The 27,745-nt window shown below is 40.8% G+C and overlaps 1 protein-coding gene across 9 annotated transcripts in view; it reads left to right on the forward strand.

Moving 5' to 3' along the window:
* DAB2IP (DAB2 interacting protein) overlaps positions 1–27,745 on the forward strand; it is a 216,169-nt gene that overhangs the window by 69,049 nt on the left and 119,375 nt on the right. For 8 of the 9 annotated variants that reach the window (XR_009960279.1, XM_062591355.1, XM_062591357.1 and 5 more), the window contains exons 2-3: positions 384–487; positions 23,302–23,420. Coding sequence is in view for 7 of the 9 variants with exons in the window: in XM_062591355.1 (XP_062447339.1) it covers positions 384–487; positions 23,302–23,420 (223 nt within the window). In the remaining 2 variants the exon portion in view is untranslated. The remainder of the gene's footprint in view (positions 1–383; positions 488–23,301; positions 23,421–27,745) is intronic. The other variant, XM_062591365.1, reaches the window with a different exon arrangement.

Consider the following 27,745-nt stretch of genomic DNA (forward strand, 5'->3'; position numbering starts at 1 on the left):
TGCCTTTAACACCATCAGCAGTTTTCCTTAGAAGTAGAGTCCACGTGTGCATGGATCTGTACTTGGCATATAATTCTCACTCAGCTCTGTGTGTTTTCTGTTTACCCATCCAAAGACTGGAAATAATGCCTGCCAGGTTGTCATTATCACTATCTGGAACTTACAGTTTTGTAAAAAATGCTAATTGATGAAGGTTAAAGTCTTGCTGATTAAATATTTAAGTAGGTGACTGTGGGAAAAATGAGTAGATGTAGTGGAGATACTGTGTTGGCTCATTTGCAAATGCATCTCAAAGGAAGAAGAGACATGACCTGCTGACAGTGTTGTACTGTTCCTATGCTTGTGTGTTTGTAATTGTCCTTTATCCTCTGTGCTGTCCACAGAGTCGCCCCCGGAGAGGTGTGGACAGAGGCGCAGTATGCCCAGTGGGGTCACTGAGAAGAACCCCACCATGGAACCCACTGCCACAACACCGTTCCGGGTCACGGTAAATGTCTCCTCCTAGCTTAATGATTTTTATGGGTTTTTGCCAGCAAAGAAAACATCTTGCGCATCCTGAGAGAAGAGATGGTGTACATGAAACAATTTGGTTGCAGTTGTTAGATACTGTTAGCAATAAGCAGTGGCAAAGGATTTCTTGCTAAAGCAACAAGGTTTGAATTTAAATCTGGAGCAGGTTTGGGTAGGTATTTTCATTTGGGAGACTTCTCTGGTCAGGTTTCATTTGTGATTCCTATGGTAGTCCAGTATATTCATACATACATTTATTGATCTGGAGCCAAACAGTAGTATAGAGAAAATGGAGAAAATCTTCTGTAGAAGAACATGCCTTTATTTAAAATGAACTGCCAGGCTAGTGGTTCTCTATAGCCTGGTATCCCTTCTCCAACAGGAGCCTGGAAGAGCCATTTAGTATTTTCTGACTCCTCAGTCATCTTGCTTTGAGATGCTCTGCTTATGTCCCAGCTTAATTGTGATCACCGTAGGTAAAGAATGGGAGGCCATTTGGGGAGTGGAAGAGAACACCAACAACAACATGAGTAATAGCAATACCATGCACAAACAGGGTCTTTGAGGTCCTTCGGGAGGGACTCTACTATGTCCATGTTAAAGAAGGAAGCTGAAGATCCCACAAAGTCAGAGTTAGCAGTTGACCCCTAGTTGTGTGAAGTTGCAGACAATAGAGTAGTTGCAAATAGTCCCATGGGAGTATCAGGAAGTGGAATTAGTCTAACCACAGGACTCCCCTATCCCTACTCTCTCTGCACTCCTACAAAATAAGATGTCTGGGCCAGTTCATAGCTTTAGAAGATAGGCTCTGTCGTGCCTTTGAGGTCGGTTCTGGCATGAGTTTTTGTTTCTTCTTCAGTTAGAATGTGCACAGTGGTACTTATCGCTGCCACTCTCCCTGATTTAACTCGTCTCTGCAAAACCCTAGACATATTAGGTAGGCTTCCAGAATGGATCACATTAATTTGCATCATGCGGATTGTTTTGTCTAGAGAATAGTGTCAAATTCCAGTAATTGCTTAATTTATGAGTAAACTCACCTGACAAATGGAAGTGCAATGGTGGGATCAAAATCTAACTTTTTTTGAAAGTTGGCAGTAAGGATCCAGCCAAGAGGAGCTGATCTTTTTAATGCATCATTAGCCTAGTCGTGTTTATAGTTAATGAAATAGAGCAATGGGAGAGTGGGGCTTTTTAATCAGCAGAGGTTACCAAGATCTTTTGGATAATGTTTAGGGTAACCTTCACTAACAATAAGTGAGAAGTTTTTCTAGAGATTTCCGAAAATAAGTGTAAGCGTAAAGTATACAGGGTTGGAGATGGATATACCTAATATAAGCAACTGGCAAGGCAATCAGCAGGTTCTGCTTCAAGAGGAAAATGTCTTGCTGTATGTGGATAATGTTTGCAAACAGGTATTTTTATTTAGAGAAGAGGCAAATGGTCTTGGAGCTAATTTGCTCGATATATATTGTTTTCTGTCCAGGCCACACCTACTTTACAGGTTCGGCTTCTTCATAACAAACCTGGATGGGTAGAACCAGATTTTCAAAGAAAGAAATGATGCAATCTGAAAAAAATCTGAGCACACCCAGTTCACTTGAGAACATTCTCACTGATGAATGAATCACTAATATCTGTTTGTCAAGTAGTTTATTTTAATTCTATAAACTCTAAGTTTGTGAATGCATAAGACTCTTTGTGGGCTTTATATTCTGTAGCCATTATCTGCAAACACAGGTTGAACATGCATGAATGTTTTTTTTTTTTTTTTTGGTGCTGTACTATTTGGTAAATAGAAAGGGAAGAAATGATCAAAGCAGTGATGGGATGGCAGGGGATGAGTTGTGCTTTGAAGATGGCATACAGCATGTGGCAAATACTGAAGTTAAGGAAAGATAAAAACAATGGAGTATGAAGTGTTTGTTAGCATGTGCTGTCAGGGCATGTTTGGTTTTCTTCTTCTGGCATTGATGAAAGTTATTCTACTAACAGTTCTCTGTTCTAAGAGGTCAGAGCACAGCAGGATCCTCTTCTGGTCCGACCCCCCTTATGAAATCACCTTCGTGCTAAGCGAGGTGCATCTTGTGTCGTTGCCAATAGGAAAGGTATTTTTTTCTTGAATTGCTGTGTTCTGCAAGCCATCTCTCTGAATTGATTATCAGTTGTAAATTGTCTGAAACTCTGAGCATGGCAGGCAGAAAAAGAAAACAGTAAAACTAACCAAATAGGCATGATTTTGCTTTGTGCCCTTCATTTGCCCAAATCCATCTGCTTCAGTAAAAGTGTATCTTTGAACTTAAACATTGCACTGCTTGTGGATAAAGGAGACAGAGAATGAGGGGGAAACCTGGATTCTTCTCAAGAGAGAGGATTTAGAAGTATTTTTTTTAACTTACTTGTCACTGAAACTAAAATGCTGTTTATTCCTGCTCCATCAGCATGTATCCTCTTGTGTGTTTCTAGAGAAGTTGTTCCTGTCTTTAAGCAGTTCAGAGCCTACCTGCGATACGGTTACTTGCTTTGGCTGGCTCCGATGTTCAGCTTGATTAAATAAGGGCGGTAATCACTCGGATCATCCGTAGCATTTGTCTTCTCCGTGTTACAACGCGCTCGTCTCGCTCCTGTTCCCACTTAGCCCTGTCAGTGTTACTCTCACTAATGTGAATAGCTTCGTTACAAACACAGTTTTTACGGCTGCCCAGATTCCAGCAGATGTCAGACTTAAGAAATATATTCTACCTCACCTTCCTTCATTAACCAGAAGAGGGACATTAACAGTCAGTCCACTCCAGCCACTGGGAAGAGTAATTAGTGCTTTAGCTTAGTGGTAATGGGATTCTTACTTTTCGGCCTGCTGCTGCAGGTTTTGATGTTGTAAACTTTTCATATTTTACAGCTGATTGTTCTTCCCTTCCCTTCCTCCGGTGCAGTCTGATGAATCCAAGTCTCTGATCCACGAGGCTGCTCAGCTAGCTAAGGGCCCCTCATTCTGAGTCTGCCCTGGGCACCAAGATCTGTCCTCTGTTTGTGGTCAGTGTCTGACTGACAAAACAGAAACGATCTTCACCTGCCAGCTGCGTAGTGCTTTGCGTGAAGTGGCAGAGACCTTCCTGACTGCTTGCAGCACTGCCTGGGATCAGTAGATTCAGTGCATGTCACTATAAAACATAAATAAAAACAGGGAAATTCTGGCCCTAATGGAGGAAAGCTTGTTTTACATTATCTGAATTACTCGTGGAAGAGACAGACTCTGTCCTCACAGAGGTAGCAGGAGACAGCTTCAGAGCTAAATGGTCTTACTGGGAGCCATCCAATTCAGCATGACCCTGCTCTTTAGATGAGGAGTCCCAACTAACAAGAATTCCAAGTTCATATCTAAGGATAGAAAAAAGGACAAAAGGCTTGGCTTAGCGTGAGGTAGTTAAAATGTTACCTGCTTTGGTAGCAACCTAGAGCTGTCTCCACTGAGAATGGTAAATGCAGCAGCTGATAATGCTCAGGTACATAGGTGTAAGCAAGGGCAAAGTCTCGGCTCCTCTCCTCCATGCCTGCGGGGAGATGAGTTTAGCCCTGCTGTTGATGCCATGTGCCTGCTGTGAGAAGACAAGCACTTAGCCTGTCTGCATTGAATCCAAATGTCTTAAAACGTGGGATGAGTTAACCTGAAACTTGTGTTGTGGTTTAATAACCTATGCAAATATAGGGACCAGAAGATGAGAAACTGCACTGGGTAATAATCCTTCTGTTCTGCCCACCTTGCAGGGAAATCATGAGCAGAGAGGGAATCGCTCAGTGTAGCTGTGTGACTTCTCTTCCATCTCATTAGAGTACTGCCATCTATTGACTGCTTTTATTAGAGCTTTATTTATTTAGTTCTCCCAATGTGCAAATGTTCTAGGCCAAACAGCTGTTGCCAGTAGGATAAGTCCAAACTGCAGAAGAACTTGTGCAGAAGAGTTGGGCTGAGGGGCTGGATCAAGAAACCAGAATGATTTCTTGCTGTTAATCCACCTTGCTGATTGTGCAGCGTCTCCTTCCTAACAGAGTAAAGTAATATAATACCTGTAGTCTGAATATTTTTAAGTGGTTTGAAAATGCTTCTCTGCCTTTCTCACAGAGCTGTGTTTGAAGATCATCGCCTCTTGGGAGGAAGACCTGTATATTCTCTCTTCCCTCCAAAATGGTAATAGGGGTTAGGATTTTCTTTTCTTCTAATATTAATCATTTTCTTTGTGGTATCTTAGAAAATACTTCTATGCTTCTTCTGTTTAAAGCCATATTGACTAGAAAAGAGCTATTTCAGCTAAAAACTGCATGATTAGGCTGTCACCATGGAATTACGTAAATTGAGTTAGAGAAGAAACAATTCTCAGAGAAGCTGCAGAGGTTATACTTGCTGGTAGAAACACACTTTCCACCAGACTATTGTTAGTCAAGAATATCAGTATCATCTCCCTGTTTTCCCTTCATCTGTCTGCTTGCTGGCTATTGCTCTGTGCTAAGAGTGTGGTGTCTTGGAGCAGGAGCTGCCCTTTTGTGGTTGTTTCCATAGCACTTCCCAGCTGGAACACAGGCCTAGATATATCTTCATTACAAATGATTAAGCCCATATATTCACAGCTAGTCATTTTTAAGTGAGGATGATCAGAAGAAGGATTACCACTTTCTTCCAGGAAGCTTTCCTGCATCTTCATAGGGACTGGTTCTAAAGCTCAACTCTGCTCTATGACAGCACCCTGAGCTGCTCAGCTGGGTGTTGCTTGGAAAAACTCTAGCATGTAAGTTATTGCTTTGCCTTTTAGGACCCCAAATAGTGAAGCGTTTATAGTCCCAAAGACAGAGAATTTCTCCTTTGTTTTCAGTTCTCTTCCAATCTGCTTGTTATGCTAACTTGTTTCCCAACACTTTTTCTGTCTGTTTGGGTTTGGTGCACAGCTGAATTTCTAGTGATATATTATAAGCTACTGTTATGGCATCCTTCCTTCTATCATGTTTTTAATCCTTGATAAATGAAGTATTAAGTACTAATGACATCATACCAGTAAATAGAAACTCCTGGAGAGATGAAAGTAAGTAACCTTTCCACCATTCCTCTTCACTGAACATAATCCGAGATGATGGGATCCTAGTTCAAGCTGCTGTGGGCTAGATATTAAAGGATTTTTCCCAAGTTGTTGCCAGTGTATAATATATACTATTTGCCATTTCAAGTATTTTTTTTCAAAAGCAGCTGTGTAAATTATATTTTAATAATTTGACATTGGAGAATTTATCTTCCTATATTATCTGAAGAGCCAAATAGTGTTTCCCTCATCATGAACATCCCATCTTTAATTGAAATGTAATTGTTTACTAAACCATTCCAACTAGAAGGGAAAATTACTATCATTTTGGTCTGTGGCTGCATACATTAGAGCACCCCTTTTACTGGGGATTGAATTTAAGGAGAATGGAACATTATCACAGATGATATATAAACAGAAAGCTATTATCATTAAACTGTCAACTACAGCTGAATTTAGATAAGGAGTGTTAGTGGCAGCAAGAAATATATAAAGTTTGAGAATGTTTCTGTAGATTCAGTCACCATTTTGTGGAACAGAATGTGCTTGGAATCTTTGGCTTTTGAGCATTTTAGGGATGGAAAGCAAAAGTGAGGTCATCTCGAGCATTTGCTCAGGTCCCACTGGTATTTTTTTGCAAAAATCGGCAGCACTAACCTGCCTGTCGCATTTTTTTCTTTGTCAGGTACACCAACAGCGTGCAAACATTTTGCTCTTAAAGCAGCATTCTCTGACAGATTTCCAAGCTCTCCACAAAGGTAGCTAATTATTTGGAGGGCAGGTTTAGCTCAGTAGGTTCGAGCGTGGTGCTACTAAATGCCAAGGTCACAGGTTCATTCCCCATACGGGCTGTGCTGAGGGTTGGACTAGACGATCTCCAGAGGCCCCTTCCAACCTTACCATTCTATGATTATTATTACCCTCATTTTACAGTTGGTAAAACTGAAGTAGGGAAAAGTTAACTAACTTAACTATGATCAGGCAGCAAAATCAGGAAATGTGTCCTAAACTGAATTTCTTAATTTCTAATTCCCTGTCCTGATGTTAACTACTAGATAAGTTACTCCTAATTACATTTTACGTCTCTGAAATCCTTCTTCAGTTTCAAGAGGATTAAATATTTTTCTCAAGCTTGACGCTGTCTCCTGAAAATGCCTGAGTGGTTTTCTGGACTACAAGTGGCTTTCTTACTACCTCTGCCAGTACTCAATGTTATCAAGTTTTCAATTGTTTTTAAAATTAGACCTATCTGTCTTATTTTTCTAAGCCACCTTGTTAATGTAAATCTCTAGTTTATGTTTGCTCTTTAAGTTTTGTGTGTAGTTTATGAGCTGTAGGATAAATTCTAGGTAAGGCATGAAAGTTAGATTTTATTTGAAAAAAAATGAATCTTTTTGCTTACTCAGTGCTAGCACAGGAATTGGAACGTGAAACTGATTGTTAATAGAATATTTTTTAATTATTTGAGTCTAGCCTTGCACATTTAAAGTTTTCAAAGTAAGCCTGGAGTTTCCATTTGGGGGAGTGCTGAAAGACAGCGTGTTTAAAGAAAGATATGTGGGATTGTCAGGTTTCAGCACAGAGCTGCTGTTCAAACCACTGTGGATTTATTATGTGCATCAAGCAGGAGACAGGAATGACAGGATAAAAGACATAGTGCTATGACCTGCTTCACTGAAAAGGACTCAGCGAGGCAGAGTATGGATTTTTTTCCTTTCTGAACTGAATGTGTTCCAGGGAGGTCTCTTTTTCAGAGCCTGCAGCTGTCTAAAGGACACTTGCACAGAATGGAAGAGGCATAAGGGTTTATCAACAGCTTAATTCACACGCTCAGGCCACTTTTCTTTAAAAGTGTTAGTAATCCTGTTTTAGTTTTTGTGGGGCGCAGCATGGTTTGGGCTGGTGGTTCACAGCTTCTGGTTGTTATCGGACTGATGTGGCTGGACAGCAGAGTCCTCTTCCAAGGCAGCAGCAGGGCTGACTCGGGTACGTGGCAGTACGTGCAAGATGACCTGATAGCGTTAGGATCCGTTGATGCTTTATGTAAAAAGAATTTAGAGTTTGCTCCTAAGGGCTAAGAATCCACACAGCCCATGATCAGACCCCTGTACTTAATCTGCACCTACAGCAGCTTCTGAAGAGGGAAACAGCCCTGTGTCGCGGAACTGCTCTGCCCCAGCCACCGCTGGAATTTGAAACTTGTTCAGGTTTAGAGGAGAGATGCACATTGCTGCTTCCTGTGTTGGGCCTGGGCGCTGGATTAGAGGGAAGCTTATGTCTCTAGGGCACTGGATCAAATACCGTATATTTCCCAGGTTAGAAAGAGAAAAACAAGTATTTCAGCAAACTTACTGGTTTCATACCTGGTGTAAATTACCACAGGTCCTTCAGATTCCTTCAGCTCTGCCAAATTTCTACACTTCCTCATCCCCTGGGGTGTATAAAGCCAGTAGTTTTCAGAGGAGACTTGTTGAGGGTCCGAAGGAGGCCAACAGTGGAGAGCCCTGGGGGCTGCAGCAGGTGCCAGGCAGGGGCCTGGAGATGGGCAGAGTGAGGGTGGGAGGGCAGCTCCCCACCACCTCTCCCTGGAGAGAGCAAACTTTATGGCAGAACCTGTATTGCTCGCATGGTATTTTGGTTCTTTGCTGTAGATACCTACACTCCTGTAGCAGCTCCACCATAGCCATGTCAGAAGCACCAGGAGTTCCTCATAAATTAAGTTTTCATGGAGGAAGCCCGTGGGAGGAATATTTCAAATTTAGGCTGTAAATGGGGATAATAAGACATGCTAATTCACATTTTATTCTTAATTGATCAGTGTATTTTGAATGATAATTACAGTGATAGTACTTGGCACTTCTGTAGCACCTTTCATCTGAGGCTGTTAAAGTGTACTGCCAATCTGCATGAGTTCAAGCTTGCAGCCACTGTGGGGTTGCAAACTTTAAATAAATGGGGAAACTAAGGCATGGAAAGATTATTTGATTTCTCCAGTCTTTAATAATCTATATAAAAGAGTTGGGACCACATAGTACTGCAGCTACAAAGAGCAAAAACAATTCAAAGCCTGATTTAGAAAGTGATGATATTTGTCAGTCCTGTCCAGAGGATGAGCTTTTACTCTCTTAAAACGTTATTTTAATTTTTTTGGCAGCTTCACAGTTTAATATATGCTCAAGTGTTCTGTTGTATTTCCATCTGCAGCAATTGTTTGAGTCTTCCCCCACAAAGAAAGGCAAACAACCTCACCTCCTATTCCTCCAACATAACTGGATTCATACCAGTTCTTCAGGGTCTTCCATTTCCAAGGGATGGTTTGAACAGAAATAGCTCCCTCTTGCTCATTTCAAATGACTACAAATAAAAATCCGGTGGGGTTCTAAACTCCTCCTTGAATGTCTAAAGGCAAAAACCCTGGGCTAATTAGTAGGCTAGAGGAAGACAAATTGATCTGACTAGCTTCACGTCTGTGAAATGAATGAAATGTAAAAAGTAAAAAACCAAAAGCTTTAATCTGATTAAAGCTCTAGACATTGATAAAGTTTCAGATTGCAGGCAGAACAGGGAAAAGAAGACCGTTAAAATATACAACTTGACAATGTCCCTTTAATTTGTTTCTGGGTCACAGATAAATAATTGTACTGCACAAATAAAAGTTAGGATAATAAATGCATTCTGTTCTCCCACTCTCAATAGCATTGATACACTGCTTTCAGAAAATAAACTAAATAATACAATGATAATAAATAAATAATACAAGGTATTATTGGAATCTCTTAGAGCACTCCAGTAGACTATGAGTGACCATTTAATAGGACCTCCATCTCTGAACTTCTTCCATTTGGAAATGTTTATTGCCTTAGATCACAGATAATAGATATTGATTTAGAAATTAAATTGATTGTTATGGAATTAATAGAAATGTGCATCATTGCCACGGTAAACAAGTGTTAAGAGTAGGGGACTCTGAACAGTTAGTGTAAATTTCTTCCAAGTTTTTAATTATAAGCTGAGGCAGATTTTTTCTTACTTAGACTGAGCACTTAGCTTTCTAAGTCAAATCTCTGTGATATTTTGAACCATGATTTCTTGGACTGTCACTGTGGAAGGTGGTTCCTGTGTCACCTGCATATTTTGTGTAAGAACTTTGGGTGCTGTGACAGGAAACCACTTAGGAGAGTCTCTGTCCAAGTCATCTTGTCTGTGTTGTTGGCCCCTGTTGAGGTGATTGACTGAATATGTACAGACATGCAAGAGCTTATGGCACTTTCTTTTGAGTAGAGCTGCTAAGTTAGACCATTCAAAAATTGTTTCGGAGGCTTCCTCCTCCCATCTAAATCCCGGACTGGTGCTGCTTAATGTGAGACTTTTTCTCCAGGTGGTGACACTGTTGTTCCAAACCAAACAGAGCTATTTGAAACAGCAGGTCTGATTCGGATCACTTGCATGTTTTACACTATTATGACTCCACTCGTGTAAATTACATAACTCCACATTTACTTCTGCTTTGTAGCTCATGTCACCAAAACATCAAGAACTCTAGGATAGGGATTTTTACATGATCACATGATACTTGCAGTTGAATAACTTTTTATTACTATGGGTCTGTATGTAAACATACTTATTAAGGTGACATTGATTTCTATATATTTTTTCAAACTTTAGTTACCATAGAAACAAGATTTCTCCTCCATACTGTGTCTTTTCCTCAGTGCTGCACTGTGATAAGGAATAGACTGTATTTCTCCTCTGCAGTCTGTTTCTAGTGAACAGTGACAGTAATGGTGCAGGCATCAGGGATAATTTGAGAAAGAGATGGTACAAGCCATAGGGCCTTTCCTGAAGCGTTCAGGTATTCCTTGGCCCTGGAGCTCTGCCAGCAGCTCTCCTGTCTTTATCTTGCTCTGTAATTACAGTTGGTATCTTGCTACATTCTTCAAAGCACCAAGGAAATTAGCTCCAGAACTAATCATGTCTTTATTTCCTAAATAGTTTTCTGTAGTTACGTATGCTGCTCTTCAGACTGGGATTCACAGCAATCATCATAACCTCCCCCCGCCTGTCTTTCTCTCCTCCCTTCTTTCCTACCAGTTGCAAGATCATATCCCCATATTTCCCATGATGTGACAGTCTTGCTTGATTATAATTAATGAGCAAGTTCCCGTGTCTTCTTTGCAGTGGATGGGAGATTTGCCCCACTGCATATTCTGGGCCAGGACTGCAGAGCTGTGCAGATTCATGTTATGTTCCAGGGAGCTGCTGTGAGTCCTGAGGGGCTTTTCCCATGACTCTACCTCCTTATCAGGATCCGGCAAGTTTCTGCTTGAGCTGCACGATGACCTTGTGCAGCCCTCTGTTCAGAGGCGCAGAGGTAGGGCAAGGAAAGGTGGAGCCCAGGTCTGTGTTTATGTCTCATGCACAGATTGTAGGAATGGGTGGAATCAGTTTTCTTTCTATACTCAGACAGCAGTTTATTATATAGTTCGATGCTGAGAGCAGAGATGGTCTCATTGCTCAGAGATTGCTCAGAGATTTTCACAGATTTTGAAATCAGGACAAATGAGATTTATCTTAAGTATTTTCACAATATCTGAAAATTATGTTGTCTAGAAAGTTAGGAGGAAAATACAGGACTCGTCTGAATCTTAGTAGGAATTCACCTTACCTTTGTAAAAGTTAACACTTTTGTTTGATTGCAGATGTAATGATTATTGAATATGTACATATGTTCCAATTGAAGCCTCAGAAATGTGGTGAAAGTATTTGGAGCCAAGAGCATCTGCCTGAAACATGAGTTTCGTATTTGAATGAGTAACTTTTGCTGCAAAATTGCACAATGAATCCTTACACTCAAAGGATAACGATAATTTTTTATCCCAAACTTATCATCTACCAACTGCTTTTTTAAATTTATTGGTCTAGCAGCTGCTTGTGTAGCAGCTGCATTATTAAAAGCACACAGGATATGTCAATGAAAGTGAAGTCACTTAATGTGGCTATTTTTCTATAAATTTAGAGTTGGTCATCAAAACTGGAAAATGTTGTGATCTCCTCCACCATTTGCTCCGCCCTGAAGTTTTCACATGGCAGTGAGCAGGGAGAAGCCTGATGACTAGATACAACGTGAAATCCACGTGCTGCTCCAAGGCCATAAATCAAAGTTTAAAAAGCACATATAAAACACACTCACGAAACATTTTATTTTGTATCACATAATAAAAGTGGACTTTAAAAGAGAAGATTAATGTAAACAGATTTATGGAGATAAGTTTTCTCATCTTCCCCGTGTGTTTATTGCTCGGGCTGCAGAGTTTTGATACCTGTTTTCACATGAGGCGATGTATTTGAATAGCTAGACTGCTGGCACAGGAATGAAGTGTTCTTGAAAAGTAATCCTGCCCTTGCTGCTTGTCTGCTGCGTAGCTAGTGTAGGAAGACATTTAGACATGTCTACCTTCAAACTTGTTTCCTCCATGCCAAAATAAGCTATTTTGACAGTATTTCCTGCCTGCTATCCCACCTCTACCTATACTCACACATTCCTCTCCATATTAGACAGTAATCTTGTTGAAGTATAGATCTTCTATGGACTGGTTTTTAAAAGGCCTATTTTGATTTCTGATACTGTAAAAGAATTAAGTTCCTCTGCTTTATGTGGAAAAAATACCTGTTGTTGTTAAATTGGAGGGCAGTTTGTTATAGCATGACGATTTATATGCGGGTTAGGTGTCTGATATAAATGGGTAGAGCCCAAAGCTCGTTCACCAACTGGAGCTCAAGTTCTGTCCCACAATAGCAGTTCAGAAAGTGGAGCTCTGGAAAACTCCTCGGCTGCTTAAACCATTGCAAGAGCACTGGAGTGTGCCGCGTGTTTTGGGCTGACAGCAAGCAGGACATTTCAGATAGTTATATTCCAGTACCTTGTGCACTGGCTTGAAATCTTAAGAACCTGTAGATAGTTTCCCTTGGATCCTCTGTAAAGAGTCTGAGTGATAGAAACCATCAATCTTGGCAGTGTGTGGTTGCTTTTCATGCCTGAATGGGATCATCACATTCAAATATACATTGCTACCATGTCCTAAAAATTCTTTATTTCATCTTCAGTGAAATCTCAGCCATGTTTTAAAAGCAGGATGAATGTAATGATTCACAGCTGACATCAAGTGCTTAATTCATTATTATGCAACAAAAAGTATTGTGAAAATTTAAATTTATAGGAGTGTGAATAATTCTCCGTCAATCGGGGATTATGCCTTCTAATCTAAAAGGCACTTGTTCTCTCTGTATCTGAGGTTTCAAAACATTTGCCTGATTGGAATCTATTGCTCCCCGTTGTAAAATAAATCTCCTGTGTATGCAGTGCCTAGGAGACTGTAGATATGAAACTTAATAGATTTATTTAAAGTCAAATACTCAAAACTCTTAATATCATAAACTGCTGAAGTCTCTGAACACCATAGGTTGTATTTTCAAAATGTTGAGTAATGGTTAGCTGCGTATCTACTGGATTTGGAAGTTTTATTTGAATTTGCTCAAACTCTTATGAATCTAATCCAGTGAGGATGATTCTTTAAAAAAATGAATGGAAAATTGTGGATTTCTTAAGAGTCTGGAAGTTAGTTTTCCTCCAAAAGTCTTCTATCTTGCGTTGGATGTTTGCTCAAAAACTGTGTGCTACCCCAGCAATTGACTGGACACAAGCTGCATTAGAAAGCAGGTTGCATGTCCAGCATACATCATTTTTTGATGTAGACTTTGTTTTTGGTAACAGCGTTAGCACTATAGTCGTCAGAGCATTGTTTGGGCAGGGTGTGAAGAGATTTCCATCTCGGTAGTGGTATCCTGCTTCTCACGTTCAGTTTTTTCCTTTGTATCTTGTCAGAAGCATCCAATCTCCTGATTCTAAATTCAGCATGCTTGTGATTCAAATCCTGAATCTCCGTATGCCCATGGGTACTTCCCAGGAGTGGTAGCCCAGACTGGAATGACTGTGAAAGATACTTGCACCTCTGTTTCACCTTCTTCTCTGCATTGTCAATTATTGTATAAATCAAAGTGCAGTGGTAAACCTCTCCTTGCAGCAAGCTCATTTTGGGCTTCTCTCCACTGGAAGAGAAGTTATGCAAAGGGAGGAAACAGTCTTGCTTCCTCATGAGCGTGTTTGGTCTGCTGGTGGTCTGTCTGCATCCGTAGAAGCCTTGTGATTTATAGTTTGCAACGGAGGCAGCACAGAAGCCACTCCTCAGTGAAAGTTGTAATATTACCATCTGGGTTTGGCTTCTCCTGGTTGGTGACTTTATACTTTACAGTGTGGGTGAGAAATTTGTTTTGTTTGTATTTTTGCCCTTTCCACATTTTTTGAATGAATCTAGGATTTAAGAGGGATTCAAGGCTGATGACCCCAAGACCTTTACTCATGGCTCATGACCTGTGAAGAGACAGCTGCACTTCTGCAGTCACCTCCCTGGCCAAGAAACTGCCAATCTCGGATGACCTTACCCCTAAGAGTGAAAGGCTCCTCGGCTTCTTTGGTCTTTGATATCTTCAGGACTATCAGAAGGCACCTCTCTTAGCCCTGGGGCTGTCAGGATATCGTTTTTCCTCTGTTGCAATTATGACCGGCCATGGTGGTTGACAGCACTTGGTTTGGACTGCTGTTCAACAGTGACAACTTTGTTTAGGTGAAAATGCTCCAAAAGCTAATTTGAGAAGTTCTCTAAAGAGAGAGAGAGAGCAAAGCTCTGAGTCTCTTTTTCTTCATTCTAAAGTGCTACAGTCCTGGGGAAGAATGCACTCCTGGAAGAGCAAGCCCAGTTCCAGGAGCCAGAAGATAGTCCCCATGCGGTGTTATCTGGCCTAACTTGTGCTGGCACTGCTCAGCGTCTCACAGGCACTCCACTTCTATCAGGATTGTTCTCACTGAAGAACAAACAAGAAGTTTGGCATAAGAACAGTTTTTCCTCTTGGATGATTGACTCCACTGGGCCAGTTAAATAAGGAAACTGTTTCACCGCATTGGGATGCTTTCCCAGATGACACCCTCGTTCAGCTTCATCTAGGCAGTCTTTTTTTTAGTTGCTCTTCTCTTTGGTAAATAACTGTGATTTTGTTCTTCAAGATTACTTGCATTCTACCTGTGTCACAGCTCCTGCATCATTCATCCCTGATTGCTCAATTACCCGTCTCCTACCTTCCTAAGGATTATTTATGTGCCTTGTTTGGATATGAAATGTTGACAGTATGATAATTGTGGAACCGTGAACAAATAATCCAGAGTAGTGTGGTTTTATTTTAATAGAAGAACAAAAGAATCCAAATTGAAGAGTCGGGTGATCCTTGAATGACAGTGTCTTTTGAATGCAGTTGTTTTCTAGATTCTTCCTAGCAGTTCTTTCCCTTTTTTCGGGATTTGTTAATGCCCAGCCTGTCGCATGTTCACGTTACATGTAAGTCGCCAGGGCTATTTGGACAGTGTGGAGATTTCTCTGGTTTCCGTTGCTTTACCAGAGGGCTTTGTCTTGCCTGAACTTTCTTGGCAGTCCTTGGTCAGTGAGTAAGAGGGTGTGCTGGCTGCACGTGACTGTTTCCAAGCTGGGGAGAGGGCAGTATTCTTTCTTTAGTAGCAAAGAGCAGAAAAGGACAAAGTGAAATTGTGCAAAGAAACATTTAGCTAAATATCAGGAAAAATATCCTGAGAGAAGAGGCATACACAGCAGATGTTGGGCTGTGGTGTTCTCTTGCTAGAGCAATGGGAGAACACCTGCAACCACGAAATTTTCAGCAAGCTGGATAAAATCTGTACAAAAATAGAGCACAAGCAAGAAGCCGTTACGGCCAGAGGCGACAAAGGGACGTGATGCTACCCACTGAAGCTGCTGCGTCTTATATCTGTGATTTGCTGATACTTGCCTGTATTAGATTTGCCAGACTCTTAATTAACCCTCAGTGCCTCTCAGTTGACATAATTCCAGTTTTTGTGGCCTAGTCAGACCCACAGTGTCCCTTTGGTGACCTCTGGGACTTCAGCACTTTTTCCTCTGATTTTTCAAATGCACTGAACTAAGTGTTTCCAGTGACACTGCAAACCTGATTCATCTCTCGCCGTACAAGGGCAGCGTTGCTAAGCAACACTTCCCAACACGCGCTGTTTCTTGCATTCCTGGGCTGCTTTATGGCCTGGCTCACGAACATCCCCTCTTGCGCACTCACGGACTGTATCGCTGTGTTTATTCTCAAACTCCGGATGCCAGAGCGCAGCTCTGCCCACAGTGTGTGCAGCAGTGAGATTTGACCTCCCATTGCCATCTATCATTGGCCACCTAAAGTTTTTGCAGCTATTTTTCCATTTTGTTGGTTTCCATCCTAATTCCAAGACTCTCTGTCTCAGAGGGACTTTCCTTATTGCCGCAGGATAATGTTTTAAGGCACCATCAATCACAGCAAGTTGATGGCTCATGCATGGCTATTGCTTGCTTTTATTTTTGAACTTAAGACTTCCTTACTTCACTGCATCTGCATGTTTCTCTAGGGGCTCACAGGATGACTGGGAAAGGCCCTGAGATTGATGCAATAAAATAGAGAAAGATAAACCGAGGGACTTTTAACCCACTTGAACAAAGCCATGCTTTCAGCCTCCTCTAAACAGAAGGGCTAATACATGTTAATCTCTGTGGGCATTTCTAGGTCCAGAGTTGATAAACTGTTTTGGTTTCATTTTAAGTACACATCCCCGTTGCTCTACAGACTTGTGTTGGGTGTTTCACTCCCTTGTCCTTTCCCTGCGTTTGCAAGCCAGACAGGTCTTTTCAACTGGGGCAAGAAGTTCTTTTGTCATGTAACCAGAATTTGAGTTTGTCAATTCATAAACTTGTGAGAACATAACTTCTTAAGGTTAACTCAGCAAGGAGTCTCGTAAGTCTGGTGATGGCTTCGACTTCAAGTGACTCTCTGGCTGACGTACTCCTGCATACAGTATGCCCAAGTCAAAAACAGATCCTATACAAGAACAGGATATACTAGAAATGTACCCTTCAGGCACGGGGAATCAACAGGGGCTGTCTAACCTCGGGAACAGGGCCCTTTATCACGGCTGACAGGAGCAGAATTGGATGATAGGAAAACAACTTTTAACTTACGAGTTCAAATCAAAAGAGCCAACAATAATAGATTATATATATTAATTGTTTGAAAGCACACATGTACTTACAGGCACATGCCTCTACACACTGCAAAAGTGCAAAAATACTTGATCCCAAAAGGTCAGTGCTACACACGAAATTCCCTTCCTTGCCCGTGCCAGTTCCAGGAGGCCACTTGCTGGATTGCTTCTGTTCTTACGGACTTTCAGGGGTTGCATCTGACACCTGAACTCACACTCAGCCTTCTTCCCTCTGTGTGCTCTTATATTTTAATGCGGTCATGTTCTGCAAAGATAACAGTAGAAACATGCTTTTCTTATATTTACCAGGTAACAAGCAATGTCAAATGCTGCCCAAAAAAGGCCCTTTTTTTAAATTTAAAAGCTAAGGCTAACATGGGTAATTGTAGAAAAGGGGAAACTCACTTTTTCTTACATTTAAGGCTATAATAAGATCCTTAGCACTGGGAAGTCTTTACTTGCTTCACAAATACAAATACTAATTTTCCATTCAGTACACACATAGTACCCAGTAATGCCAGTTTTATTTCTGTCTTATTTTACAGTGGGAATAGTAAGCACCAGAAGTGAGAATGTGCTATTTCATATTTTAGTAATTCAGTTCTTTCTCTTGGTGACTTGCATTTTGTATCCCAGAAAATAAGGTTTTATTTTAAAAGATAAGCAAGAATAAAAATCTTTAGTCTTCATGACTATGAGGTAAATGTCAATGAGATGCCATAAAGCTTGCTTTTGTCTTTAGACAGCTGGAAGAAAATAGCATAGAAAGTAATGACAACACCAATTCATTCCACGTATTTGTTAACTCTGAAGCACAGTGATCACAGCTCAGCATAAGCACCAGCTGTTACATGCTTGGTCTTATTATTAAAAAAAAAAAAAAAAAAAAAAAATTTGAAGACATTATGTTGTAATAGCTCAATAGTTATAAGCTGATGTGTGGGATCTATTTACCTTTGTTTGTAGGAAGAATTTAGGAAAGTATCATTTCTTAGTTGCATTTTTATTCTTGTCTGTCAAATGTCTCCAGTTTATTTATAAATTATCTGCTAATTTGTCTTCATATCACCTTGTAGATAAAAGTAATCATTTATTTTTATTAATGTTGTTTTAGATTATGGTTGTCCTTTGGAGCCTCAGTCATAGAGTGTTTCCATGTGTTGTGATAGATGCTGTGCAAGACTTGTACAGAAAGATGGTTCCAGACTTAAAGAAGTTTAATAGGAAAAAGAAACTGAGAATCTAAAGCCCAGAATAAAGACGTATCTGGTACAAAAGATTTACTCCCAATTTTATACAAGTAAACTTACTTCTCCTGTACTAACAAAATGGATACCTGATATAAAATACTGCATCATACATTTGCAGCAGATATTTATTCATGGCAGTTTCATTATTATGACTAGTGAACACATTTCTGATGTACTCTCAAGTCCCCTGTAGTCGAGATACACTTGAACTGAAACAAAAACCTATGAAAGAACTATAAAAGTAGCCCCATCTGATCACTAGTTTCTGTGATATGTCTTTATAGACTTTATTCTGTGTGCCCTTTGGGTAAGAGCATAAACCAGGGCTGCTGTCTGCTTTTTTAATGTTCCTGTCGGCCCAGAGGTTTCAAGGGTGGGTCTTTCCTTGCGCACCCCTCTCTTCACCCTGCCTCATGGGCGTTTGGCTCACACTCTGCCTGTCCCGCTTGTCTGCTCTGCATGACACAGAAAATACAGGGAGCTGCCAGGGCTCTTCCAAAGAAAGCTGCTCTTGAAACATTCAGCTTGATTTATTGATATATGTATTTTTTTCACATATGTTGTGTTTCCATGGTGCTTACTTTTTACCTTTAATTTTTTTTAATGAGGGTTCACTGCAAGTGAACATTAATGATGTGGAAGTCAGTTCCAGATACATGACACTTGCGTCATTACATTTAATGAAACAGAAGCCCAAGAGGCAGACTCAAGATTTTGCTGTCTTTAATTCTCTCCTCAGTTTTGCACCCTGCACTTTTTCCTTCCACTTTCCAGTTTTCTTCTCAATGGCCCAGGGTGTATGTAAGTACATGTTTTCTCCTTCTCAAAGGTATACAGTTCCAATGGATTTGCACATATGCTGTAGAAGGATTCCAGTATTCAAATTAATTCAGCCTCTACAGTAATTGGAAATGCCAAGATTGTTAGGCAGAAATAATTAAAAAAAAAAAAAAAGAAAAAAAAAAAAGAATCTGCCATTCCTGCAAAGCTGATGGTATCAGATTTCAGGTTTGTCCAAATATATAAGAAAAAACAGCCCAAATCACAGCAGATTTAATTGTCCTGTTCTGAAGTGTGCCTGTCTTGTTTTAGCTTAAGTAGCTGTGGCTATGATTAAGCCATTCCTCAAAAGGGTTTGTTTTGGGTTTTTTCTGCCTTTTTTCTCTGTGTCTTATTATAACTTCACCCAGCTCTTCTAATTAGAGCAATTGTATACTAGGCTCAGTGTTGTACTGCAGAAATAAAGCAAGGAAAACAAGGCTCTTGCACTTGAAAAAAGTTAAATCACTTAGTTGCACAGTGGAAGCTTTCTGCTTGTCTCTGTTACTAGGTTGGTTGGGTTCTGTGCTCACTGTGCAGGCTCTGATGCATGGCAGGTCTCCATCCAACTATGCAGCCCCACATGGTTCTGTGTACTTGGCTGTCTCTTCTCCAGTGACCCTAAAATACCTCTTCCCGTTCAAATAATATTTTAGTGGTTGTACAAAGGATGGATTTATATGGTTAGTACCTCTGCTTGCATTTAAGAGAGTATTTACTTTATGCCTGCTCCCTATAAAGAAAGTATTGTTATCCCAAGTTTGCTTCATTGTATTCCAGCAAAGTTTGAACAGTCATTTGGGCTAAACAAGGATAGACCTATAGTAAGGGAAGAGGAAGCATTATTCTTGCTTATGCTGAACATTCGGTGTTGTGCAGGACAACTGGTACAAAGTTTCTCCTTTTGCTTCCTTTGAATCTCCTGTCTGCTAGTTTATGTGATGCCGCCTTCTTCCTGTTCTGGGAGAAAACATTGATTATTGAAGGAAAAAATAAGCTCTGCTTTCCCATGACATCGTAATTTTTAGCAGATGCCTGTGATGTATTGTCGAATGCTATGCTACATGCACATTTTGGATTAGTTCTCAGGAACATGCTACCCTTGCAATGCAGCACAATGCAGGAATATTGCTTCGTGCACCATGAGCAGTGCTGCTACTCTCCATCCTGGCTAAGTGGTTGCAGAGTTTCCTGAGCTGCGTGTGAACAGTCTCTCTCTGCCTGGGCTGGGTCCAGGCCCGGAGTAAGTGCTGTGGCATCTCGTGATTTTCTGCTGCAGTAAATTCTGCAGAGATTCTTTTGCTCTTCAGATTTCTATGTATTGTAATTTAATACAGGACATTAACTTATTTTGTACTTCGCTGTATTACCTTCCTAACTTAGCAGTTTATTTTTTCCTAAGATTTATTTATTTTTAATGGTAAATGCTGCCCACAAATAGAAAGACACAGTTCTGCACTACAGAGCTCTCAGTATAAACTTAAAAACACACAAAGAACTTGTAATATAAAGGGCAACTTTAATTACTAGAACCCCCAAGAATGCAGCTAGGCTAGAGGAGCAGGCAGTGTTTGTAGGGTAAGATTAGCCTTGTTCCTGTAGAGATCAGAATCAAATCTTGTTTAAAGTCATATACGAAGAAGAAATGGATGATGTGCTGATGATCTCAGCGGGAAGGCATGGCAGTCACACCCCAGGCTGGCTTCTCTGTCTTGCCTTGCTGAGGCCACCTCCTCTCTCTCTTTCTGAATTACCCACCTAACTATTGAAGAAGGTAGTATTTCACAAAGTAGTTTCTGATCTCTGGCATGCACTGTGGAAGTGTAAACTGTTGCTATAGCATTATATAGCATTATAATTTATCAGCGTTGAAATATCTGACATACCATTCTTCCAATGAAACTAGCATTGAAAACTGAAAGTGGTGCAGGGTGATCTTCCTACCAGAAGGAAAGTAATGTCTTATAGCAACTCTGGATTCTAATTTCCAAATCCTGCATGAATCATCTAACAATTTTCAAGATGTGAAATAAAAGATAGTGAAAGAAAGCTGTGATCATTTTTTTACAGAAAGTATATGAAAGTATGTTCTCAATTCCCTGTCCAGAGTTGAAAGCTGTTACTGAATTTTAAAAAGTGGCTTGATAATATTATGACATGTTTGCCGGTTAGGCTGGCAGTGGTAAAGGAAATCGAGTCTCTTGCTTCTGGGCAAAAGCTGCTCACCATGGGGTGACTGGCCAGTTGCATGTTTTTGATATTTGGTCTTCACAGAGTGTTGGCTATTCTCCATAGCAGGCTATTCTCCATAGCAAGCATGGCTTAGAGGAGATGGCTGGAGATTTCGTTTTAGGAGTCAGAAAAGGAGATAACGGTGGGGAAAAAAAATATTGCTATAATAAAAATTTTTGTTTTATGATGTGTCAATCCCAACTATCCGTATGAAAGGAGTAAACATATTGGCTGCATTTCACTAAATTTATGGAGAGATGAGTCTTGCACGTTTCAGTGTGTTTGCTGCCGATGTACAGACGGTCTCCTGCCTTTTGTGCAGGAAGAGGAGAAGCATGGAGAGTTGTTATCAAAAATGTGAGACCTGGCAGAGGTCTGCGTACAGAGGCAAATATCTTATCAGTGTTCTCCTCATTATCCAAAAGGTAATGGAGGAGGAGATCCCCAAATTTGCCATTTCTGAGTCACATTATTCCCTCTTTCTGGTATTTCCCTATACTATAAAAATGAGCCTCTCTAAAGGTATTTCTCAAAGACAAAACACTTCTGAAAAGGTCTTTATTTCCTGTGCATTCCCTTTGTGTAAGACAGCAGAGGATATAACCTGATGGCCATGTGTTCTCTGTCCTCCTATTTTAATCATGCAGATAGCACCCAAAGAATACTCAGTTCACATGAATGCATGTTATATGTCATTTGTAAGTAAAGTGGTACTTAATAAATGTGAAACACCTTTGGTTATCTACATACTTCCAATTCTTGTTGAATTAAAAAACAGGAAAGCCACTTCCGTAACAAGAGCTGCACATACTGCCCCAGGAAATTTTGCAATCTGAGAAGGACATAATGTGACCCATGAATATCCTAGGTGGGGAAGGCATATTTAAATAGAATGAACAAATGACAGGCTGGATACAAGTTATACTATGATTATCTTCCTGGCAGACATATAAGGGGTATCAGTTTATAAAAGGAAGCTGCTATGGGGTATATGACCCATATCTGTTTCTTAAGATTGATTGGAGAAGCTACTTAGACTCACATCTGGAATGGAGAGGATTGCTCTGGGGTATAGCTCGGATGCTGACCCAGGACCAATGGAAAAAATCCTGTTCTTCTCACTTTTCTTTTTTTCCTGTACATCAAAATCTGTGCTTGATCCAGAGGGTATCTTTACTCCCTGTGCTGAGGATAGGACAGGAAGGTGGCGTATGCTGAATCTCAGGTCATGCAGGCATTTGCCAAGTTGTTTGTATGCAGCTAATTGATTTCTTTGATGTGACAGCGTAGGAAAAGAGCACTTTCTGAGGCTTCGCTATGAAATTCTGGTTTCTCTTTAAAATGCTACCCCACTTTCTCTAGCTAACATGCTTGATCCATTAAGACTATTTTTTCATACTGTAAATGCTGGACACCACAATAGTATTACTCTTTTATTGCCATATTTAGCCTAGAGATTAAATTTAATGTTGAGATTATGTAGAACATTAACTCCTAACAATAAGCAAATAACACATTAGCAGCTTTGCTATTAAAACGTTTAGTGCTGGCTTTGCTCTGGAGCACCGTAAGAGCCATGACTTATATTCCGTGAGGGACGGAGAAGCAGAGCAGAGAACGTGCTGTATGTGCAGGGCAAGATCTCCCCGTCCCTAAGGGCAGCCGCCGGCATGAGCTGCCGCTGAAGAGCTGCAGATCCCAGACTCTGTTTCTCTATGCACTAGAGGGTATTTTTATGTGAATTGAAAACACCTGAGTCCAATTCTGCCAGCCATGGGTGAAATCCAGGGGATTTTGGTTGGGTAATTAAGTTATTACCTGTCTCCTGGCCACCGGGATGAGTGGGTGATTTCTGCACCTGCGCCTGTGGGGTGGCCCTGGCAGCCGGCACCAGCCGGAGCCCCGTGTCCCGATCGTTCCCCTCGCCAGGAGTTGCAACGTGCTAGTCTTGTCTTTCAGACAGTATTTTTATGTGAGCTGATGGTTGCCAGGGTAACGGAGGCTTTGGGGAGTCTCGCGCCGACGCAGCGCCCTGGCCTCGGCGAGCGCTGGGAGCAGATGCTGGCGGCAGGCGGGGAGCCGGGCTGCTGGGGAGCCGGGCTGCCGGCGGCCGCGCGCGCGGGGGGCCGGAGGGCACAGCCTGCCTAGCCGCGCCGGGGTGCGGGAGGGCGGGCTCGGAGCCCGCTCTGTCTGTCTGTCTCCTTTTTTTTTTTTTTCCTTTTTTTTTTTGGGGGGGGTAATTTAGTATTCTTGTCTCACCCCACAGGGGTTCCTCAGCCGCCGGCTTAAAGGCTCCATCAAAAGGACAAAGAGCCAACCGAAGCTCGACAGGAACAGCAGCTTCCGGCACGTTTTACCTGGCTTCAGGAGCGTGGACGATGAAAGGTAAGGAGCCCTTCCTCGGCGCGGGGAGCACGGAGCGACTGAGACGCAGAATGAAGAAACTGATTTTTTTTTCCCAGGGCTTGCCAATATCTTGCTTACCTTATTCTGTGATAGAAGTAGACTTGCTTAATTGCAGTGGGGGTGATTTTAATTTGTTGGCAAGCGTTCGATGCAACCCCTTCCCTTTTAGGCTGAATAACATGCATGGAGAAGCCTGTCCGTTCCGTTTTTTTTTTTTTTTAATTTTTTTTCCACAATAAATCCTAGAGTTGATGCAGCAGCATATAAATAGCACGTAGATGCCGCAGCCAAAGCTGACTGATGGGAGGGAGGGAGAGGGATGCTCACGCTGAACATTGCTGGGTTACACATTTTATGAACAATAACATAGAACAGCAACAACCGTAATCTGCCCAAATCCTTCCCCCCGCCCTTCCTCCCTACATGTCTTCCGTAGCCGTTGACTCCTGTCATTACACTGAGATGGATTCTCAGCGTGTGGCTGAAGCCGCTTTTTCAGGCTGAGCCATGACAGGATCTCTCAGTCCAGAGGGGACGCGTTGCAGGGAACGTGCAGGTGGAGCAGAGCAAGCATTTGACTTGGGGTGGTCAGTACTGGAGCAGATTGCAAGCAAAATGAAGGAGAAATGAGACTTTGTCTTAATTCTTCAGCCTAAGGTGAAATTAAGTTTGATCATTAAGTGGTGCTTTATTGGATTTTAATGTATTTATGTATATGTAGATTTATGTGAATATGTGGGTGAGGCAGACACATGTTTCTAGGTAAATTTATGTGTAAATTACCCAACTCTGACCTTCATCTGCAGGTGAAGGCAGATGCTGTTAGTAACCACATAAATGAACTAACTGTTTGCTTGCAAAAGGGAGATCTGTCAACCTTACGTGACTCTCTTCAGGGAATGACATAGAAGTATGGAGGTGCCAAGAAAAGCCTGTATCTGAAAAAATAGCAAATACTAGATTCCAAACGAGGATGTACACTGATGTATACATTTTCTAGCAGTGGGAGCTTAAAACATCAAGACAATACTTTAATCCGCTGACTACACACTTGACTTTAAAACCCACTGACAACTTCCATTTCTGTTTAGCTATACTTCCGGATTCATTGGAGGGGCTGTTAGTTATTGAAGTCCAGAAATGACAATTGCCAGCCTATACTTTTCCTTACTTGACCTATTACAGCCTTCTAGGCTCTTTTCTTCTGAATTCTGCAAGTGAAAGGACTGTCCTGGTCAGTGCAGAGCAATATTTCAGAGGTTAGTGTAGGGGAAGATGGAGTTGATTTGATTCTTGGGCTGCAGTTTTCACAAATGCTCAAGGTAGGGCACTGTGTTCCATGTGGAAGACAAGCAAGTATAGCTAGACATCAGGGACTCCACCAAGGCTGTTGCTCCCTCACTCAGAGTGAGAACTGGCATGTTAGACAGTATTTGCTCTCTATCTAGCTGAGTTTTGTTTCTTTCTGTGAACTGGCAGTGTAAGACACAGATGAACTTTTTGGCCAGCCCTGCAGCCAAAGTCATTTCTCTAAATTAATCCTTGTAATTTCCCTGTCCTCCCAGGGCCAGAATTCTGGAGCTTACTGGGCATCACTGTCCTTTCAGACAGAGCCAGGTTTATCACTGCTTGTCTTTTAAGAGATTCAGTGAATGGCTATAGTAGCTTTTCAGTGTAGAACTTAACAGGGAAGTTAGAGGAGAGGTAACATTTAGCTTGAATAAAACCCAAAGATTTGCTTATGTGCGTATTTAGAAACTGAAAATGAAAGGCTTCCATTAGGCAGCAATCACTCGTAAACTTCATCTGTGATATATAGATATGCCCTGGTCTGTAGGAGGCCATCTGACACTAGGTAGCTTTTGGCTACAAGCGTTTAGTCTCCTAGCTGGCATAACATTGTCGGATCTATAATGCAAGCAGTCCTTCTGCAGGGAGATGTTGGCTTTAAGTTCTGTAGCTCTCACAGAGGTTAAAGAAAGCACTAGCTGGGCCTCTTGGTCACACACCAAGATTGGGTTATGACAGATAATTTATCCTCCTGAACGTTTGCATGTCTACTAAAAATAGCAATATGCTGTGTTCTATGTATGAAGGGACTTGAGCCTTTTAGACCACTCTCATTCACTTTCTGCTCTGCTGCCTTGTCTTGAAGTCCGAGAATTGCTTTAAGGAAGCATCTTGTATCAGAATATTTGGTTCTTAAATATTTGATTCTTGACTCCATCTTGTATTCAGGCTCATACTCTGCAAACTGTCCTTCTGGTGTAAGTAACCATTATAACAGTTTACTGTTCTGGAGCTGTATAGGGTTTTTTTGTTTGTTTTCTGTTTTTTTTTTTTTTTTTGTTTGTTTGTTTGTTTGTTTGTTTGTTTTTTATGGGAGATGCCATAGCAAAAATGAATAATGCAATAAATGCAATTAAAACATGAGATTGCAATACTGGGCTATAATAGATTATAAATAGATTCTGTTATTTGATTTCTGTGTATGTAAATTGGTCATGTTTTATACCTCTTAATTGCTTCATTTTTCCTTTTCTTGCGTGTCCTATTTATCTTGCCATGTACAACAATTTTGCGTATAAGAATATATAAATTTTTGAAGTGTGTGCATATATGTACAGATAACTACCTAGTTGGACATGGGATGTATCTAGAGCAGAGAGGAGAAATATAAACAAACAGTTCTGTGCTTTTTATCCTGTTTATGATTGATGCATACATTTAAATATATTATGTAAATTTAAAATGGCAAATGATTACCTCCTACAATAGTGGGAAATTTGTACAACGTGAGTTTTATAACAAAGCAAAACAAGGAGCCATCATTAAATATTGAAAATGTCACAGAATGTCTCACTGGCATCAATTCAGAATTGCCTTGTTAATTTTATCGGTAGAGTCTGGTTTTGCTGCCTTGCATTGGCGCAAAGAGAAAGGCCAGATTTCCAGTAGAGTCTTGTAGAGCTCTCACAAAGCTTGGTCATTGCATCTTGAAGAGGAGTTGACAAGTTCTGAAATGTGTGGTGTTTTGGTATGTTGGGTTGACGTGCCACCTACCAGGGTCCTAGTTCCACTGCCGGGCAGTTTTTTGCAGTTACACAATGGCATGTGCATGTGTGTTTAGAGTAACTATGAAAACACAGATCAATCTCTTTTACTAAAATCTTGACCAACTGTTTTTTTCTCTATAAAGAGTGTCTGAGGAATGGTTCAAAGTGCTGTATTAGATAAGTATGTGCTCTGCTTGACTGTAGCCAGTATGCTTGTAGAAAAAACACGATTGTTTCTCATGTTGTTGGGTTTTATGTTGATTGAGAAGAGACTTTTTGTTTGGAAAAGGTGAATTAAGGGATTGGCACTAACCAGTAAATTGCTCTGGGGTTCCCTTTGGTGTAGCAAGCCAAATTTTGTCATCCTTTTGCACACTGAATTTGTATAGGAGCCTTGTTATAGTAATAAAGTAAGATTATTGATTGTGAATAAGAGAAGCAGAGTCAGACCAAGTATAACTACTATTCAATATGGGTAGTGCATTAATCTGTTAAAATCAGTTCATATAAACGCAAGACCTAAAGGAAGGCTGTGGAATGAGCTCTCCTTTCAATTTGTTGGCTACTCAAATGGCTTATTAGAGCTAAAAAGAGGTTTCTTTAAAGAGGCTTTTTATTAACAATGTTTCCTGCATCTTGATTTATTACAGCAGCTGACAAAATTTTTATCATGGGGCGTTGAATGTTCATCTTTGTAGCAGCCTCTCTGGAATCGGCCACAGATCAAGCATTTGGCAGATGTACTTTTCTTAATTTAACCCATATTTCTCAGTTGTAACATGCAATGGAGAGAGTTTCCAAGTTGGCCTTTGGACATGCAGAGAAACTTATTCTGTGGCAGTTTTAATTATTGCTGTTAGGGCATTTCTGATTGTTTACGTCGTTATAGTGACCTTTTGGGTTGCTGTTTTCACTTTGTTATAGTGATCTTTTAAACATATTTTCCGAAAGAGTAAGTTTCCGGGGCATTTAGAAAGTCAGTTTATATGAGTTTTATTTTGGTTTAAACCTAAATTACGAACTTCATCTCATCTCCTCTGAACCTGGCAGAGCTCACTTTGAATTTGCGCTGGAAAGGAGAGGCAGGAACATGGTATCATCTGCAGCGGAGGGATGCTCAGACTTCCATGATGTAGTGAAACATGTTTACTCTGCATAACTCATTATTCTGATGTAATCCCCAAACTGATCATTCCTGAAGATGCTTTCTCTCAGTGAGTCTGGAATTCATTTAGAGCTAGGGGACAC

This window comes from Rhea pennata, chromosome 18 (genome assembly GCF_028389875.1).
Source record: "Rhea pennata isolate bPtePen1 chromosome 18, bPtePen1.pri, whole genome shotgun sequence".
Lineage (NCBI taxonomy): Eukaryota > Metazoa > Chordata > Aves > Rheiformes > Rheidae > Rhea > Rhea pennata.